At 42.1% G+C, this 19,262-nt stretch overlaps 2 protein-coding genes across 4 annotated transcripts in view; both read left to right on the top strand.

Moving 5' to 3' along the window:
* The first annotated feature begins 2,483 nt into the window (after positions 1 to 2,483).
* Positions 2,484 to 5,028, top strand: LOC135554974 (slit homolog 2 protein-like). Its single transcript, XM_064987355.1, has 3 exons — positions 2,484 to 2,665; positions 3,054 to 3,400; positions 3,618 to 5,028. Exons 2-3 carry the CDS (start codon positions 3,146 to 3,148, stop codon positions 4,392 to 4,394), a joined length of 1,032 nt encoding a protein of 343 aa, XP_064843427.1. The 5' UTR covers positions 2,484 to 2,665; positions 3,054 to 3,145; the 3' UTR covers positions 4,395 to 5,028.
* Positions 5,029 to 8,435: 3,407 nt separating this feature from the next.
* Positions 8,436 to 19,262, top strand: part of LOC135555571 (myocardin-related transcription factor A-like) — a 47,050-nt gene continuing 36,223 nt past the window's right edge. For 2 of the 3 annotated variants that reach the window (XM_064988113.1, XM_064988111.1), the window contains exons 1-3: positions 8,436 to 8,658; positions 12,314 to 12,364; positions 18,497 to 18,693. In XM_064988113.1, the coding sequence (XP_064844185.1) occupies positions 18,534 to 18,693 (160 nt within the window). In that variant the 5' untranslated portion in view covers positions 8,436 to 8,658; positions 12,314 to 12,364; positions 18,497 to 18,533. The remainder of the gene's footprint in view (positions 8,659 to 12,313; positions 12,365 to 18,496; positions 18,694 to 19,262) is intronic. The other variant, XM_064988112.1, reaches the window with a different exon arrangement.

The raw sequence follows: 19,262 nt of genomic DNA, 5'->3' as shown, positions 1-19,262 counted from the left end.
TGTGCTGCAGAGATGGGAGAAACTTCCAGAAGGAAAACCATCTCCAGAGAGGAACTCTGGAGCTCTGTCAGTGACCATCGGGTTCTTCGTCACCTCCCAGACCAAGGCCCTAATACCCCGATTGCTCAGTTTGCCCAGGCAGGCCAGATCAAGGAAGTCTTGGTGGTTCCAAACTTATTCCATTTAAGAATGATGGAGGCCACTGTGTTCTTGGGGACCTTCAATGCTGCAGACATTTTCTGGTACCGTTACTCAGATCTGTGCCTCAATACAATTCTGTCTTGGAGCTCTATGGACAATTCCTTCGACCTCATGGCTAGGTTTTTGCTCTGACAGAAATGTGCGTTTTCAAATCATGTCCAATCAATTGAATTTACCGCAGGTAGATTCCAATCAAGTTGTAGAAACAGCTCAAGGATGGGATGATCAATGGAAACAGGATGCACCAGAGTTCAATTTCGATGTCTTAATACTTATGTAAATAAAGGTATTTTTAATACATTTGCAAAAATGTCTAAACCTGTTTTCTTTTGTCATTGTGGAGTATTGTGATTACTTTTATTTATTTAATCAATTTCAGAATAAGGCTTTAACGTAACAAATGTGGGGACAGTCCAGGGGTCTGAATACTTTCCGAATTCACTGTTTAACTATTGGACACAATTTGATGGATGCACCATGTAAACTCTGCGTGAATGTGATTTTAATACGACGCAATGACATTTGTTCAGAAAATCACAAACTGCATACAGTGGGGCAAAAAAGTAATTAGTCAGCCACCAATTGTGCAAGTTCTCCCACTTAAAAAGATGAGGCCTGTATTTTTCATCATAGGTACACTTTAACTATGACAGACAAAATGAGAAGAAGAAAATCCAGAAAAATCACATGATTTTTAAAGAATTTATTTGCAAATTATGGTGGAAATAAGTATTTGGTCAATAACAAAAGTTTCTCAATACTTTTATATACCCTTTTTTGGCAATGACAGAGGTCAAACGTTTTCTGTAAGTCTTCACAAGGTTTTCACACTGTTGCTGGTATTTTGGCCCATTCCTCCATGCAGATCTCCTCTAGAGCAGTGATGTTTTGGGGCTGTTGCTGGGCAACACGGACTTTCAACTCCCTCCAAAGATTTTCTATGGGGTTGAGATCTGGAGACTGGCTAGGCCACTCCAGGACCTTGAAATGCTTCTTACGAAGCCACTCCTTCGTTGCTCGGGCGGTGTGTTTGGGATCATTGTCATGCTAAAGACCCAGCCACGTTTCATCTTCAATGCCCTTGCTGATGGAAGGAGGTTTTCACTCAAAATCTCACGATACATGGCCCCATTCATTCTGTCCTTTACACGGATCAGTCGTCCTGGTCCCTTTGCAGAAAAACAGCCCCAAAGCATGATGTTTCCACCCCCATGCTTCACAGTAGGTATGGTGTTATTTGGATGGAACTCAGCATTCTTTGTCCTCCGAACACGACGAGTTGAGTTTTTACCCAAAAATTATATTTTGGTTTCATCTGACCATATGATATTCTCCCAATCTTCTGGATCATCCAAATGCTCTCTAGCAAACTTCAGACGGGCCTGGACATGTACTGGCTTAAGCAGGGGGACACGTCTGGCACTGCAGGATTTGAGTCCCTGCTGGCATAGTGTGTTACTGATGGTAGGCTTTGTTACTTTGGTCCCAGCTCTCTGCAGGTCATTCACTAGGTCCCCCGTGTGGTTCTGGGATTTTTGCTCACCGTTCTTGTGATCATTTTGACCCCACGGGGTGAGATCTTGCGTGGAGCCCCAGATCGAGGGAGATTATCAGTGGTCTTGTATGTCTTCCATTTCCTAATAATTGCTCCCACAGTTGATTTCTTCAAACCAAGCTGCTTACCTATTGCAGATTCAGTCTTCCCAGCCTGGTGCAGGTCTACAATTTTGTTTCTGGTGTCCTTTGACAGTTCTTTGGTCTTGGCCATAGTGGAGTTTGGAGTGTGACTGAGGTTGTGGACAGGTGTCTTTTCTACTGATAACAAGTTCAAACAGGTGCCATTAATACAGGTAACGAGTGTAGGACAGAGGAGCCTCTTAAAGAAGTTGTTACAGGTCTGTGAGAGCCAGAAATCTTGCTTGTGGGTGACAATACTTATTGTCCACCATAATTTGCAAATAAATTCTTTAAAAATCATACAATGTGATTTTCTGGAATTCTTTCCCTCATTTTGTCTGTCATAGTTGAAGTGTACCTATGATGAAAATTACAGGCCTCTCTCATCTTTTTAAGTGGGAGAACTTGCACAATTGGTGGCTGACTAAATACTTTTTTGCCCCACTGTATTGTGTAATATTAAAATTGGGGGATTGCAGGGCAGATGTTCCATCGTCAGTTTTTCATATTAGAAAAACGAGGGTTCTTCAATGGGTAACTGGGATGTTTATTCTACTCTTGCTAATATTAGGCCACTGGATAAATTGAGATGAAATAAAGGGAGGGGTCTGTGAAGGAGTACGAAAACAAAAACTCTATGAGATGGGAACATCTGTAGGGCGGATGATTTGTGGATTATGTCTCGACGGAAAAAGCGGGAGGGAGCGTGACAAAGAGATGACGAAGGAGTTGCTTTACTGATGTGGCACCTGCGCTTCTCATTATTGATTGGATATAAAGATTGTAGGTAAAGTATTGTTTAATTTAATTACGAGGTACTTACCGTTGCTCTTATCGTTCGTTGAAAAGGCGTGCTGTTTTGTAGGTTTAAAAAAGTAACCTTTTATTTACATTGTAATGTATTTAAAAACGCAATTGTTTCTGCAATTACCAACAATAGGCTATGCGTAAAACCTTCACATTAAGCGCAACCGGCTCACTGCTGGTATTGTGTACAGTAACGGATTCTGAGTTTTGTAACTTGTATTTTAGAGATGTCGACTAGTTCAAGCTATTAAAAGCCTACAGATGAATATATATAATATGTACATGTTTCTTTATCGTACCGAATACTCACTACTCAGCGACAGCATCTCCAACCCATAAGTATAATGGTTGTTTGCCTTATTTTGCAGATATTCCTCAGATATCTGGATTCTGACACTCAACTCCAAACGTCTTCAAGCCTTGTGATAAAGCACTTTGGGTGCACATTTTTGCAAGTAATATGTTATTTCCTGCTCTGCTGGCGCTGTCTTCAGTGGTAGGTTCAAAAGAGTGCCCTCACCACTGCCTCTGCTACGAACACTCGGATTTGGTTGACTGCCGAGCGCGCGGGTTCCTCCAAGTGCCCCATGGCACCTGGCTGCTGGACCTGGGTGGCAACTTGATGATGGAAGTGCGGAGCCGTGCCTTTGCCGGACTTTGGTCACTGCGTGTCCTGGTGCTGTCTGATAGTGGAATCCAGCTGCTGCAGCCCGAGGTAACACATGCGAAACCCATAATGTCATATACTCATGGGGGACCTACTGTGTACATTTTTGTTCTAGCCCAACACTAGTAATGGATTGAGAAACATTGTGATAGCCTATGCATTAGTGGCATAGTTTAGCATAAGGATTTGATGGTGGATATGAGGGTTTGATGCCAATGATTACTTTTTCATGTTCATCATTTATTGTACCCTCCTCCGCTCCCAGGCCTTCTACTCCCTCTCCTTTCTGGAGAAGCTGGACATGAGCCGTAACAAGCTGCCCCGGCTGCCGCCGGACTTCTCCCACAGTCTGTCCTCAGTCCGGGAGCTCCGGCTGGACCACAACACCCTTGAGTGGCTAGAAGTCTCCAGCCTGGAGCACCTGGAGAGCCTGGAGAAGCTGGATCTCAGCCACAACCACATCACCTTCCTCCAACCAGGAGCCTTCCGGGGCCTGTCTCGACTGCGCCACCTCTACCTCCATGCCAACCAGCTGGGAGCTGTGCGCCATGGTTCCATGTCCATGCTGCCCGTCCTGGAGGCCCTGCAGCTGGGCCCGAACAACATCACTCACATCGACACGGAGGCTCTGGCTCCCCTGCACAGCCTCACCCTGCTGGGCCTGGAGGGAAACCAGCTGCAGTACCTTAAGTTCAAGACCTTCCTGAGCCTCCACACGGCCGGCACCCACCTGCAGCTAGCTGGTAACCCATGGAACTGCGACTGCGACCTGCACCGGGTCTTCAGCAAGCTGCTGAGTGTACGCCACTTGCACGTTGACGACTACCACAACGTGACGTGCCACAAGCCTCTGCAGCTGGCGGGTGCCTCGCTGGTGTGGGTGGACAGTCAGTTGTGCATGGCAGAGACGGCCACCGTACTGGTCATCACTGTGACGGTGCTGGTTACCGTGTTGGCAGCTGTGGTTATGGCTGAGCACACCCGCAAGAAGAACCAACATGGCAAGAGCTGGGACGCTGAGTCGCAGTCCCAGGAGAGGTGACTGTCATGGGGGAGGGACACTGAGTGAGTGAGTAATCAGTTCGGTAGATGCATTTTCCCTCACTGATCTAGGATCATATTTCACACCATGCTTCCTGGTCATTTTATGTTTGAAGATAAAAAAGGGGCCATTTCTCATCTACAGCAAACTGACTGTGAGGGTTTATAACACGCCTCAGGCTCAGAATGCTCCTTAACATTCAGTTGAACTTGTTGGAGGCATTCATTCTCTCTTCTACTTCATCATGGTCATAATGCATGACCCAATCTGGTTCCAAGAGTCTGAGAAACAATATTTTAGAGTATGAGCAGTTTTGTATGATGTATCTAGAGGTCTGTGACTTGAGGAACTGGAGGACTTGGACATTATTTTTCAGTGTATCATTTAAGACCTACCTGAAGTGTTTGACTGCTTACAATTTATCCTGTTAATTTATTTCTTGAAACACCAGTACAGTGTTTGTCTTTTTCTGTTCAACATTTTCTCTTCAATGTCTATTCCATTTCTGCACACTGTTGAGAAAAAACTAGTCATGTTTCAAATGTAGGACCAAGTACAGTAGTTATTTTTGTTTTCATGAATGATGATGATTATCTTCAAACACATGGATATGTTTGATAGGGAATTTATTGTATACAGATGGTAATAAAGTATGATTCTTTTTTTGACTATCTTGTGATGTACCTGGATTAAATCTTTGCCAGATTTGAGTATAGTGGTCTCCACTTTCCCTATTCCATGCACTGTACTAGAGCTAAACACTCCCTTAGATGATCAGCATCTGCTTTAGTCAAGGTCAGATTATTCACCAATTAATCACCACTATTCCAGCATTCCACTATTCACACACAGATTAAAGCCGGTTTCAATCTATCTCGGTCTGCCATGATGTAACAAAATGTTCTCCCCTTTTAGATGAAAGTGTGCATTTGGTAACATACATTTTGCTTGTGGGTTTGGCCTCCAGCCTGGAGAAGCCGGATCTCGGCCACAATCACATCGTATTCCTGTGGGTTTGGTGATATTGAAAAAGAGAGCACAGATGAAACACTTTGAAGTACTTAATTTTAGGAAGTGCACAGTTTTGCATTCGATTCTGATAAAGGACATGGAGGATTTCAGATTCTGACACCGGTCTTTGTCCAGAGACAAATTGCTGCAGGGTTTAAAAGGCTTAGATCCAGGTCACAGGGAGAATGATGTGGCATATGGGCCTGGCCTCTAGAGCAACATCAGCAGATTACGGCTCTGATTAAAAACCAGAGGAGAAAAAGAACTGCCACGGGTAGAAAACAGACAGCCACCCAGCTCAAATCCCCTGGGAAAACCTTATCTAAGAGGAGGATAATGTCCAGAAGTTGAACCTGTATCGGTACTGAGGCTGTTTCTGCTCAGCAGCCTTATAAATGGATCTGGATAAGGAGAAGCGATTCAGCAATGGAGATATGGGCCAGCCACCCATATGACCAAAGCTATTATCAGATAAACCAGATAACCATGATATGACATAACAATGGCATAATAACCGTCTACTACCAGCAGGTGTGTATTACAATGTTTTAGTTGTCAGAACCCAGTGCAGACAGATCTATGAGATTGACATAGGGCATTTTAATACAAACTAGCTCTCATCCTTTACTTAAAAACACAAGACAGGACAGACAAAGGTATAAATTACATAATTAAATTCCATTCGCTCACATTGCACAACAGAAACCAGATGCCATTGTCTCTGAAAAAAACTCTAATTTAGCCAAGAGAAAATAGTATGGGATTTTATGACATTAAAGTATTCATAATCAACCCAGAGGATTTCCTTAGCTTCCTACCTTCAACACCCCAGTTCAAACCTAACTTAGCCTCAACCACAACCCTAACCCTAGATTCATGTCCACATCCCTGTTCAACCCTGAACCACAACCCTAAGCCGAATCAAAACCTTTATGTCCACACCCTGGTCCACAAACCAAATAATCTGTAGTAATTTAATTGAGTTACACATTTTGAGATATTATAGGATGATCTGGACATAAAGTGTGCAGATGCTAATATAGGAACCATTGACTTAAAAGTTAGCATTTGAATCAGTGGCCAGTTAAACCAAAGCATGGATTGTTGTCATACCTTGTCCATGGGGTAAGGAAACCAATATGTAATTTTGGTGAACAATTCCTTTAAGTTTTCTAATGTGTGTTCCTATTTTTTTAAATTTATTATTAACGTGTCTTTGTCATTCTTGTTAATAGATCTAATGTGCTGTTGAAGATTAGCCAGGAGGGCATTTCTTGTTTCCCACAAGTTGCATGAAACTATTTAAAATAGATTGTGTGGAAACTGTTGACAGTTGGGGGCGCCAAACCCACCATTTGAGATGATTTTGTCGTTTCCCAAATGTACAAAGTAGAGCGTACACCGTGGTGGAAAAAGTACCGAATTGCCGTACTTAAGTGAAAGTATAAATACCTTAAGTTACTCAAGTAAAAGTGAAAGTCACCCAGTAAAATAGTACTTGAGTAAAGTCAAAGCATTTGGTTTTAAATATACTTAAGTATCAAAAGTAAAAGTATATATTTCAAATGTCTTCTATTAAGAAAAGCAGCTGGCACCATTTTCTTGTTTTAAAAATGTACGGAGAGCCAGGGGCACACTCCAACACTCAGACATGATTTACAAAAGATGCATTTGTGTTTAGTGAGTCCGCCAGAACATAGGCAGTAGGGGTGACCACATGTTATTTTCATAAGTGCGTCAATTTCACAATTTCCCTGTCCTGCTAAGCATTCAAAATGTAATGAGTACTTTGGGTTGTCAGTGAAAATGTATGGAGTAAAAAGTACAATATTTTCTTTAGAAATGTAGGGAAGTAAAAGTTGCCAAAAATATAAACAGTAAAGTACAGATACCCCCCCCCCCCAAAAAAATACTTTAAAGTACTACTTTTAAAGTACTACTTTTAAAGTACTGCTTAAGTACTTTACACCTCTGAGCATACATAAAGGCATCATAAGGACTACATAAATGCTTCACAAATAATCGATAACTGTATGTCATAATCAATAAATGCACTATGTATGTTTATACACCATTTATAGAGTATGACATATGCTTATATATGATTTGCTAAGCCTTTATGTAGTGCTTATAAAGCCTATATGTTAGCTTAGTACTTAGTAGGACAACTCCACACAGGCATCTGGGCTAGCTCCCAATTGACTCCGATTCACTCCTTGAAGAAGAGCTTTCCTTGTCCCCGAATCGCCCAGAATGCACAGCGCTTCACACTGACAACGCATGGACTACGCACATAATGGGCGTTAATTCGATTCAAATGTAGTTTCCCATCTCAAAAATATATCTGAAAGAGTCGAGGACATACTTTTCCCAGTGTGTATCTGTTGATTTAAGGTTACTATGGTTTTGAAGATTCTGTCTCCATCTATTGGGAAAAAGGAAAACAGTCATGTCCAGAAAAGCAATAGAATCAGTGTATGGTGTATTTATGTGAGGAAGATTTGTGTTAAAAATGTGAATAAACTTAGTATTTTTACTGTGGTGCTAAACACCAAAGATGTTATCCTAATAATGGAAGTAGATCAAGGACAGGGTTGGAACACTTACTAAATATGGTTTTCCCAAACATCTGGCCATTAAAGTGAGAATCCTTTGTTAGAGCTGCAGGATCTTTGCTTGGGTGGAAGACATCTGGATTAAATAGTATTTTTAACTGCTTTCAAACCCTACTTCTGTACTGATGTTGGTGTAGAGACGATTGATATTGTGGGCCTGGAATGGGATGTGTGATATGTTTTAGACTTTTATTTTGACTCGCATTCGAAATAGTTGATAAAAGTACACGCACATTTTTGTTTTATCATTTGGGGAAAACAGTTTAATGCGAACAAATATCATATAATTATTTTTACTTAACTGGTATAAGATATATCGATTATTAAGATATTGTCCATAATTATTTTCCTTATTTAATCATTTACACTTAAAGACTTCAGGACAGAACTCTTATTCTGAAGGATTGTTATTCTTGCTGGTTTGACACTCGTTTGAGTGAGCAGTTTGTTGTTATTGAATGTTGTTGAACGTTATTAGCTAGCTAGCTTTAACAACGGTCAGTAAAGTATCGATTTGATTGAAGACCAATGGAAATGCGACGAACATGTCGACCATAACTTTTCTGCGGTCACCGCTCGAATGCTTGCGGTCTCGGTTCCATACCACCAGCACTGCAGCAGCGTGTGTCTCTTGCGAGGTGAGTTGAATCGCTAATGTTAGCAACTAGGTAAACTATCAAATAATCGCAATCAGACTCGGGAGCTGGCCAGTGATTAGCCAGTTTAGCAACAGTGCACCCACACACATCTGGCTACGCGGGGCTAAAATCTGGTTTATGGCTGCTGCACTGGCACGAGCCATGAGTCTATGTACATAGCATCTAGCGAGCGCATTACGTAATAGTTACAGCACAATTACCACAATGGTTAGATAGTGTTTGGTTTGATGGCTAGTTCCCTAAAGTTAACTATCTACCTAGTTGTCAATCACAATGGTAGCCTAAACACTCACCGCTGCTAACGTGACTTGCTAGGTAAGACATTTTGACATCTGGCCTTATCGTTTTTCAAGATTTGCATAGCTATATGACCAGCAGGGTAAAATAATCAGTGGTTATAGAAGATGCAACAAGTAAAGGTGAGTTGGTTTTTCATAGTCGAGCATTCAGAGGTCGAGACTACAGGTCGACCGATTATGATTTTTCAAAGCCGATACCGATTATTGGAGGACCAAAAAAAGACGCTATCGATTAATCGGCCAATTTTTATTTTTTTATTTGTAATAATGACAATTACAACAATACTGAACGAACACTTATTTTAACTTAATATAATACATCAATTAAAATCAATTTAGCCTCAAATAAATAATGAAACATGTTCAATTTTGTTTAAATAATGCAAAAACAAAGTGTTGGAGAAGTAAAAGCTAACGTTTGAGTTCCTTGCTCAGAACATGAGAACATATGAAAGTTGGTCGTTCCTTTTAACATGAGACTTCAATATTCCAAGGTAAGAGGTTTTAGGTTGTAGTTAATATAGTATTTATAGGACTATTTCTCTATACCATTTGTATTATATATACCTTTTGACTATTGGATGTTCTTATAGGCACTATAGTATTGCCAGTGTATTAGTATAGCTTCCGTCCCTCTCCTCGCCGCTACCTGGGCTCGAACCAGGAACACATCGAAAACAGCCACCCTCGAAGTAGCGTTACCCATCGCTCCACAAAAGCCGTGGCCCTTGCAGAGCAAGGTGAATAACTACACCAAGTCTCAGAGCGAGTGACGTTTGAAAAGCTATTAGCGCGCATCCCGCTAACTAGCTAGCCATTTCACATCTGTTACACCAGCCATTAGGCTGATAGGCTTGAAGTCATAAACAGCATTGTGCTTGTGAAGAGCTGCTGGAAAATGCACTAAAGTGCTGTTTGAATGAATGCTTACAAGCCTGCTGCTCCCTCACACCGCTCAGTCAATGCTCTATCAAATCATAGACTTAATTATAACATAACACACAGAAATACGAGCCTTTGGTCATTAATATGGTAGAATCTGGAAACTATCATTTTGAAAACAAAACGTTTATTATTTCAGTGAAATACGGAACCGTTCAGTATTTTATCTAACTGGTGGCATCCCTAAGTCTAAATATTCTTGTTACATTGCTCAACCTTCAATGTTATGTCATAATTACGTAAAATTCTAGCAAATTAGTTCGCAATGAGCCAGGCTGCCCAAACTGTTGCATATACCCTGACTCTGCGTGCAATGAACGCAAGAGAAGTGACACAATTTCACCTGGTTAATATAGCCTGCTAACCTGGATTTCTTTTAGCTAAATATGCAGGTTTAAAAATATATACTTCTGTGTATTGATTTTAAGAAAGGCATTGGTGTTTATGGTTAGGTACAGTCGTCCAACGATTGTGCTTTTTCGCAAATGCGCTTTTGTTAAATCATCCCCCAGCGTTGCATCGATTATATGCAACGCAGGACATGCTAGATAAACTAGTAATATCATCAACCATGTGTAGTTATAACTAGTGATTATGATTGATTTGATAGTTTTTTATAAGATAAGTTAATGCTAGCTAGCATCTTACCTTGGCTTCGACTGCATTTGCGTAACAGACAGTCTCCTTGTGGAGTGCAACGAGAGGCAGGTGGTTATAGCGTTAGACTAGTTAACTGTAAGGTTGCAAGATTGTATCCCCGAGCTGACAAGGTGAAAATCTGTCGTTCTGCCCTGAACAAGGCAGTTAACCCACCGTTCCTAGGCCGTCATTGAAAATAAGAATGTGTTCTTAACTGACTTGCCTAGTTAAATAAAGGTATTTTAAAAAATAATAAAAAATAGTTTAAAAAATCGGTGCCCAAAAATACCGATTTCCGATTTGTTATGAAAACTTGAAATCGGCCCTAATTAATCGGGCCATTCCAATTAATCGGTCAACCTCTAGTCGAGACAGCAGGTGCAGTAGAGGTAGATGTGTAGCTAGCTAAGTATACATATTTCAACTCTGGCAAGCATGAATGTCTGACTGAAAACTTGTGTGGCCTCACAGCTTGTTCTAGCTAATCACATATTCTGCGTGGTGCCGAGTAGTGATGGGCATTGAGCCGGCTCATTGGCTCGGTTCATGTAAAAGAGCCGGCTCATTTGGCTCCCAAATGGCTCTTCGTTCAAAAATATTTAAATTGATATAGAACCTTGAAAAAAAGTGCAAATCTCCAATGTAAAGCCAAAAGGGTAGGCTACCATAATGTGAAATGCACGTTCAATACATTTGTACCGGGACAAATTATTAGATGGCCTGCGGCAAAAAAATAATTACGCACTGAAGATCAGCGTCGACCAGTTTGATGCGCCGTTTACACTGTTTACCGGTGTTATTACTGTTGTCGCCCCAGCCCCTTCTTTGGGAGGACGGAGGCTAGCATCCAACGTTATTGTGCATTAACGCCGCCGCATCCTGCATGTCCTATCTTAAAAATAGAAGTATAAAGAGGGATTCCTGCAAATGCAAGAACGCCCCGAATTGCAGTCTGCAATTTCACCCTTCTCAACTGAACTGGGTTAGTTAAGCAATAAGGCACGAGGGGGTGTGGTATATGGCCAATATACCACAGCTAAGGGCTTTTCTTAGGCACCACACACTGCAGAGTGCCTGGACTATTGGCCATGTACCACAAACCCCGAGGTGCCTTATTGCTATTATAAACTGGTTACCAATGTAATTAGAGCGGTAAAAATAAATGTTTTGTCTTACCCGTGGTATACGGTTTGATATACCACGGCTGTCAGCCAATCAGCATTCAGGGCTCGAACCACTAAGTTTATAAATTAACATTAATATTGCCTGTAAAAGTGGAGTGGGCTAGTGTTGTGGATTCACCACCTGCCTGTTATCTTTCTCAAGGCTTAGTGTCGATTTGTCAAAAAATATAAACCTATCCTTGTGTCAAATCTCTTATCTTTTATTTTCCGGCCATGACATAAGTGCTTCATATTTATTTGGCTCACAGATAACCCTATTCAGGCTGATCCTCTCCACTTGGCCTACTGTTTCTGTTGTCAGTGCCTATAAACAGGTGGATTATCTAAATGCTGTATTATACTTACGTGGGGTGGGTCTACCTTGCATCTAATCTCTATCAAGCCTGAGCTTTGAGTAAATGGGAGACCTGAAAACAGTTGGCCTGCTCCTTGGACAGGAATTAGGATCTAAAATAAATTGTATCTAAGGTTTAGAGATTAAGATATTTATGTAATCTGTTTACATGTTGTATCTCTCTTTTATCCTCACTACCCCTCCCCTCTCCTTTCACTTTTTCACAATGAGAGCAGCCCCATTGAAATGGAAACACCCAGGACCTTGTTAAACAGGAAATAGACCAGGTATGCTATGCACAAACGCCTCTCGTAATCTCAGGATTACACACTCCATTTGGTTGAAGTCATACTGTTCTTATGATCTATGTTACTGCTGTCATCATCATGTTGCTGTGCCTGTGCTGTGAATCTCTTTTCTTCTATCATGAAGGTCTAGTTAGTTTGTTTTCATCTTGTTTTTCATCTTCTTTCATCTCCTCCACTTTCTTTGAATCATGGCTTGAGTTCATTTAGCTCATTCATGTTCAGTTCATATGTCACTTCAAAGTGAACAGAATTATAGGTAGTTGAAATACAATCTGAATCTTGGCATAGAAGTGTCAATCTCTTTGAATCCTAATGTTTCATTACCGGGGCTGAAACTTGTAACAGTATTGATTGATATATTGCACTGTACACCTGTACTGTGTTTGCACCATAATAACATTAATGCTAAGAATAAGAACCCACTTTCTGAATTAGTAACTGTTCCACACACACTGTAATGTACAACTTGGTACGTAAACACAGCATGTACTGGGCTAGTTTTGGTTAGCTAATTCCATGTAAATGATCAGTGTGTTGGTTGTAGATATGATTGACAGTTCTGTCAGTAGTGGAACTGGACCATCAGGCAGGGATTACACACACGTGTAATTAAGACGTCGGGCAGACTCCGTGGCATTGTGACCCAGTGACATCATCAGAGACAGCAAGTCCTCCGGCTACTCCCAAAAGGGGCCTAGGAGGGAGGGCTTTAGAATGCCATGCTGTCTACATGCTGCCCCAATGGTCCCATGCATCACAACAAACAGTGAACCCTAAAACCTGATTTGAATTATTTAACCTGATTTGAATTATTTCTCGACTGTGAAGGAAAATAAGTGCGGATCACGTGGTGGTGACGCAGGACTTTTTCTGTCTGAACATGAGGGCTGCAGAGAGGCCTGGGCTCTGATGTCATTGCTTTGGCAGGGGAAATGATTAAGGTGTTGAATCTCAGACCGTGCTCTTCAAATTCAGTCCAGCTTGTTCTCAGTGCCGACTGTAATGGATCATTGAACAAACTGTCATTAACGCCGCAGCATCCTGCATGTCCTACCCTTCAGGTTACCATGTCACTTTCACTAGAGCTTCCTGGACAGTCCCTGCGGCATCTTTTGGCTTAGTTAAATATTAGTGAAACTATTTCCATTTAATTATGGACAGTGTTGATGGTTTTGGTAGAAGTGTATTTGATTAAAGCACTCTGTGTAATACCTTTCTGGGAAATTACAGGTGAGTCACTCTTATAACACTCGTCAGCAGCTGACTTGACTCATTTCATAAGAACCAAAAGTGTGACAGTTTGTAAAAGATGGATAACTCATTTTCTGCTCGCTACTAATAAGCAGCACCCTTTCAGCACATAGCCTAGGCCTACATCTATCTATGGAAAGAGGTGGACAAGGGCAGTGGAGCAAGTTTGTCGAAAGGGGTTGGGTTGCCATGGAAACTGGCATAGTATATTACGAACCTGTTTTTAGAAAGAGCCCGGTTTGAAAATAACCTGTTTTCTTGAAGGATTGAAAAGCCCTGGGGAAGGTCACGAGTCAGGACCAGTGGAGTTCAAAGGTTGTGTGAACTCAGACGTCCCATGCAATGCTTCTCTTGTGACCTCTCCTTCAGCTTGAAAAGTGTGGAGTGGTGGCGCTCCCTTGTCCTAACAGCATAATATTTTTGTATGTGCTCCAACAGTTGTAGCTAGATTGTGTAAAGGTGGAAGCCTCTGGAACATGGCTGGAGTATCAGGAGGCTATTGTTGTGATTTTGGTTCACAGAAGGCAGCTGTAATAATCCACCCATCGGGCTCAGGTTTCTGCCATGTTGACTTAAAGGTCCCACACAGTCATCCTATTTCCCAAGTAAAAATAGCCTTTTAATGACCAAACATACTCAGAATTTAATACATTTTACCTTCTCTCATCTTAACGATCAGTAAGCCTGAAAGAACTGTATGAGTGGGCAGGGAGTTTATATTCATGTGCTCTCCTTGACTGACATCTCTTTCAAACATCCCTGTGTACATTGCTAGGTAACAAGGTAAATGGGCCACAAGTTATTGATGACCAGGTAAACAATGGACCACGTGTCATTCTGAGCCAAAACAGTATGCACCAACTCATTTTCTCAGCAAAATGCTCTCATGGTTGACAGAGCTGATCATGGACTGTTGAATATCAGCAGCAATACACAATTGCATTTCTATTGTTTTGTAACTAATTACAAAATACAGTTCACTGATACACTTCTTCACCAGAATTAGTAAAGCCTGAGTCACCTTAGACATAAGGGGAATGTACATGAAAACAGCATACAATAAGTGCAATTTATTGGTGCCCTTGCATTAGCATTATAAAGAAAAATATGTTCAGAATTGTATGTATTGATCAGATCTTTATTGGATTATTTACAATAGGCCAGCATAGCTGAAATATAGATATCCATGAACATGAGAATAATAAAGGTGGGAAATAATGGTTAGATGTCATTTGACCGGGCAGACGGGTTTGGCCGTGCACTTTTTAGTGAAACTTTTCAATGTTTTGTATTTGGAGTTTTTGTGTGCCTGAAATGAAAATCTGTGGCTTACACTATGTTGGGTCTGGCTTCACAGCATATCCCCCTTTCTTTTTCTTGCTAAAGCCGATTTAGTATTCCAGCATTCCTGCCGCGGTGGTTGCCTGGGAAGCAGTGCAGACAGAGTAGATGTTGGAGTTTCTCCAGTGTCTTACTACAGCTCGATGAGTGGAAAGATAAAAGGAGATGGAAATAATACCCCCCCCCCCCCCTAATCATCACGATGAGCCCCAATGACACAAGCTACATTAACTGTAAGACAACAACCCACACAATAGAATTGCAAAAATATGATTATCCAATGTTCAATTACAAATGCTATAGAACAAAAACCATATAGTGACGATCAGGTGTGTTACTGAAGTTTACAGTCAACACAACCACAGTTACAGCCACCGTGTCAGACTCCTCAACCTCTGTCACGTACATTATGGTCAGAGCTTGTAACGTCCACTGATCCACTGTCCATGATGGTACAGCAGCCGTCTTCAGGATTAGCTTCCTGGCAAGACCCATCCAATGTTCTCCCCAATTGATAAAGCATCTTCGCTCTAAATTTGCTCTGCACACGTGTGACATGATCGTAATTCTCGGTGAAGCTGGTCCCCCTGAAATGAAAAGCAGCCACTGCTGTCAGATGTCTTCATTCTTCGGACAATAGTGTAACGGTAATTAACACTGGCATCCAGCCACAACACAGGGTGCTTTTTCCAGCATGCTGGTAAGTAGCTTCCTTGATAAAAGTCACAGTTGACAAGGGTTATGTATCGTTCTGCTTGAGCCATCTCACGGTTCGTAAACAAAGCCATATGATGTGCTCATGTGATGACTGTTCAGGTTTTACATATTTAAATGAGTTAGGATTATAAGACTACCATAGGTGTATGACATTTCCAGCGTTACGTGACGTTGCGTAAAGCTGTTAGTAAATCCTGCCTCCTGGATCCAAATCACATTTTATTTGTCATATACACATGTTTAGAAGATGTTAAAGCGAGTGTAGCGAAATGCTTTGGCTTCTAGTTCCGACCATGCAGTAATATCTACCATGTCATCTAACAACTTCACAACAGTTACCTTTTACACACAAGTGTAAATTAATGAATAAGAATATGTACATAAAAATATATGGATGAGCGATGGCCGAACGCCATAGGCAAGATTCAGTAGATGGGAACAAGTACAGTATGCACATATGAGATGAGTAATGCAGGGTATGTAAACATTATATAAAGTGGCATTGTTTAAAGTGGCGAGTGATACATTTATTACATGCAATTTTTAATTATTAAAGTGGTTAGAGATTGAGTCAGTATGTTGGCAGCAGCTACTCAATGTTAGTGATGGCTGTTTAACAGTCTGATGGCCTTGAGATGGAAGCTGTTTTTCAGTCTCTCGGTCCCTGCTCTCGGTCCCCACCTGTACTGACCTTGTCTTCTGGATGATAGCGGGTTAAACAGGCAGTGGCTCAGGTTGTTGTTATCCTTGATGATCTTTTTGGCCTTCCTGTGACATCGGGTGGTGTAGGTGTCCTGGAGGGCAGGTAGTTTGCCCCCGGTGATGCCTTTGTGCAGACCTCATTACCCTCTGGAGAGCCTTACAATTGTGGGCGGAGCAGTTGCTGTACCAGGCGGTGATACAGCCCGACAGGATGCTCTCGATCTGTAAAAGTTTGAGTGTTTTTGGTGACAAGTCAAATTTCTTCAGCCTCCTGAGGTTGAAGAGGCGCTGCTGCGCCTTCTTCACCACGTTGTCTGTGTGGGTCGACCATTTCAGTTTGTCCGTGATGTGTACGCCGAGGAACTTGAAGCTTTCCACCTTCTCCACTAATGTTTGTTGATGTGGATAGGGGGCTGCTCCCTCTGCTGTTTCCTGAAGTCCATGATCATCTCCTTTGTTTTGTTGACATTGAGTGTGCGTTTGACCAGTAACTTTATGATCAACTTTGTCAACGTACCAGCTAGTCATTTTTCATAATTGGGTCAACCTACAGTACTATTAACTGGTTTCATTTAAATATCATCAAATTTCACCGTTCTCTATCTTTTAAATTGCATTCAAACAGCCATCGATAAAATGCAATTGTGTCCGTAGCTTATACCTGACCATACCATAACTGCACCGCCACCGGGGGGCACTCTGTTCACAACGTTGACATCAGCAAACCGCTCGTCCACACGCCATGCAGCCCGGTACATTTGAAACCGGGATTCATCTGTGAAGAGCACACTTCTCCAGCGTGCCAGTGGATATCGAAGGTGAGCATTTCCCAACTGAAGTGGGTTTACGACACCAAACTGCAGTCAGATTAAGACCCCGATGAGGACTACCAGCATGCAGATGAGCTTCCATGAGACAGTTTCTGACCGTTTGTGTCGAAAGTCTTTGGGTTGTATAAACCCACAATTTCATCATCTGTCCGGGTGGCTGGTCTCAGACAATCCCACAGATGTGGAGGTCCTGGACTGGCATGGTTACACGTGGTCAGTGCAGTTGTGAGGCTGGTTGGACCTACTGCCAAATTCTCTAAAAGGATGTTGGAGGTGGCTTTTTGTGGAGAAGTTAATAAATAAATTAAATAAATTCAACAATAAATTCTCTGGCAACAGCTCTGGTGGACATTCCTGCGGTCAGCATGCCAATTGCACCCTCCCTCAACTTGAGACATCTGTGGCATTGTGTTGTGTGACAACTGCACATTTTTTGTGGCCTTTTATTGTCCCTAGCCCAAGGTGCACCTGTGTAATGATCATGCTGTTTAATCAACTTCTTGATATGCCACACCTGTCAGGTGGATGAATTATCTTGGCATAGGAGAAATGCTCACTAACAGGGATTTGAGAGAAATAAACTTTTTGTGCGTATGGAACATTTCTGTGATCTTTTATTTCAGCTCATGAAACATGGGACCAACACTTTACGTGTTGCGTTTTGTATTTTTAAAACACAGAAAAATCAATGAATGCATTATGATTAAAGATCACCACATGACTAATGCAAAAATGGTATGTGGATACAGACTGCATTCCATTAAGCCACATTGATATTCAGTGTAGGAGACCATATCGCTACACACTCCGAAGTGACAGATTAGCTGGAGGTTTGCAAGAGCACCTTTGTAGCCCATCAGTAGCAAGTTGAGCTCTCATTCCAAGGATATGTCCGTTTTAGGCTTCTCCTCTGAATCCGTTAGCATGTGATTTTTGTACATTTATCTGCATTGGGCGGTGTTTATGTAAGGCGTTGCCATGGCAAGGAGCTGGTCCCCCGCAGTATTGGCTGGGCCCAGTGTTTCATCTGCGGTCCTGCCTGTTATAGTGGGTTGCCATGGGGATGGGCTGGTCCTTCTGCAGCAAGACCCATTAACCTATTGGATTAGGGCTCATACACTCTGTCAGGCTAGTGAACTGGAGGGGAGCCCTGGGAATGTGTCAGGCAGTTGTGGATACAAGTAAAGGAGGGATGTTCTAACCAGTTTAGTAAGATGGTGAGATAGTTCTAGGCATTTTTGATGAATGTGTTATTTTGTTTATCTCTCAGGTCTGTCCGTCAGCCACCCTCCGTCACCCCTGCGATCATGGAGGCCCAAGCAGGGGAGGAGCCAGGCCCAATTGGTTCGACTCCTGCATCGCCTGACTCCGCCCCCAGCCCACATAGCGAGGCAGTGACCAATGAGCTGCAAGAGCTGTCGCTGCAGCCCGCCCCCAACCTGCTGCCCCTGACAGACAGGAAAAACGGTGAGTGCCTGTTCTGATTCCAGGCAACTGTCATCAAGCCCACCGATGAGATTAAAACCCTGGTGGACTGATGCTATATGGCGCGAAGACTATCCACTTCCATCAGAAAAAACTACTGGTATGAACTGTAGAAAATGAAAACCAAGACTGCAGCTATGAAGCATGGACAGGTTTTTCAGTCTGAGGCTCTGTGTTGTGTAAACACTTCTATAATGCAGGTAGAACTGTACAAACGTTAGTTCGCTCTCATACTTCCTCTCACTTGGCACAGTACCCACAGTGGTCTCTGGTCAAGGAGGGAGAGTTGTATGGCAAAGTTGTTAGAATTCCAGCTGAAAGAGCTCAATGAGGAGGAGGAGAGTAGTATCTTACCCATGTGCACTCTGGGTCAAAGGGTACCTGGAATGCAGTTTGCGAAAGTGCACTTGAGGAGTAGAAGCTGGTGTGCGGGAATAAAACCCAGCTAAACTTGAGCTTCTCTCATTAAGTCATGAGGAGGAAGAGCTTGTATATGAAATTATTTTTACAGACATGAGGAAAATAGAAATGTGTGTGTGTGTGTGTGTGTG

Source organism: Oncorhynchus masou, chromosome 15 (assembly GCF_036934945.1).
Source record: "Oncorhynchus masou masou isolate Uvic2021 chromosome 15, UVic_Omas_1.1, whole genome shotgun sequence".
Classification (NCBI taxonomy): domain Eukaryota; kingdom Metazoa; phylum Chordata; class Actinopteri; order Salmoniformes; family Salmonidae; genus Oncorhynchus; species Oncorhynchus masou.
Note: the sequence above shows the minus strand (reverse complement) of the source record. Positions and strands in the feature narration are given on the sequence as shown.

Coding starts and splice junctions, on each gene's coding strand:
- LOC135554974 (XM_064987355.1), top strand. CDS start 3,146: ATGTTATTTCCTGCTCTGCTGGCGCTGTCTTCAGTGGTAGGTTCAAAA. Junction 3,401..3,617: donor TCCAGCTGCTGCAGCCCGAG/GTAACACATGCG, acceptor CTCCGCTCCCAG/GCCTTCTACTCCCTCTCCTT.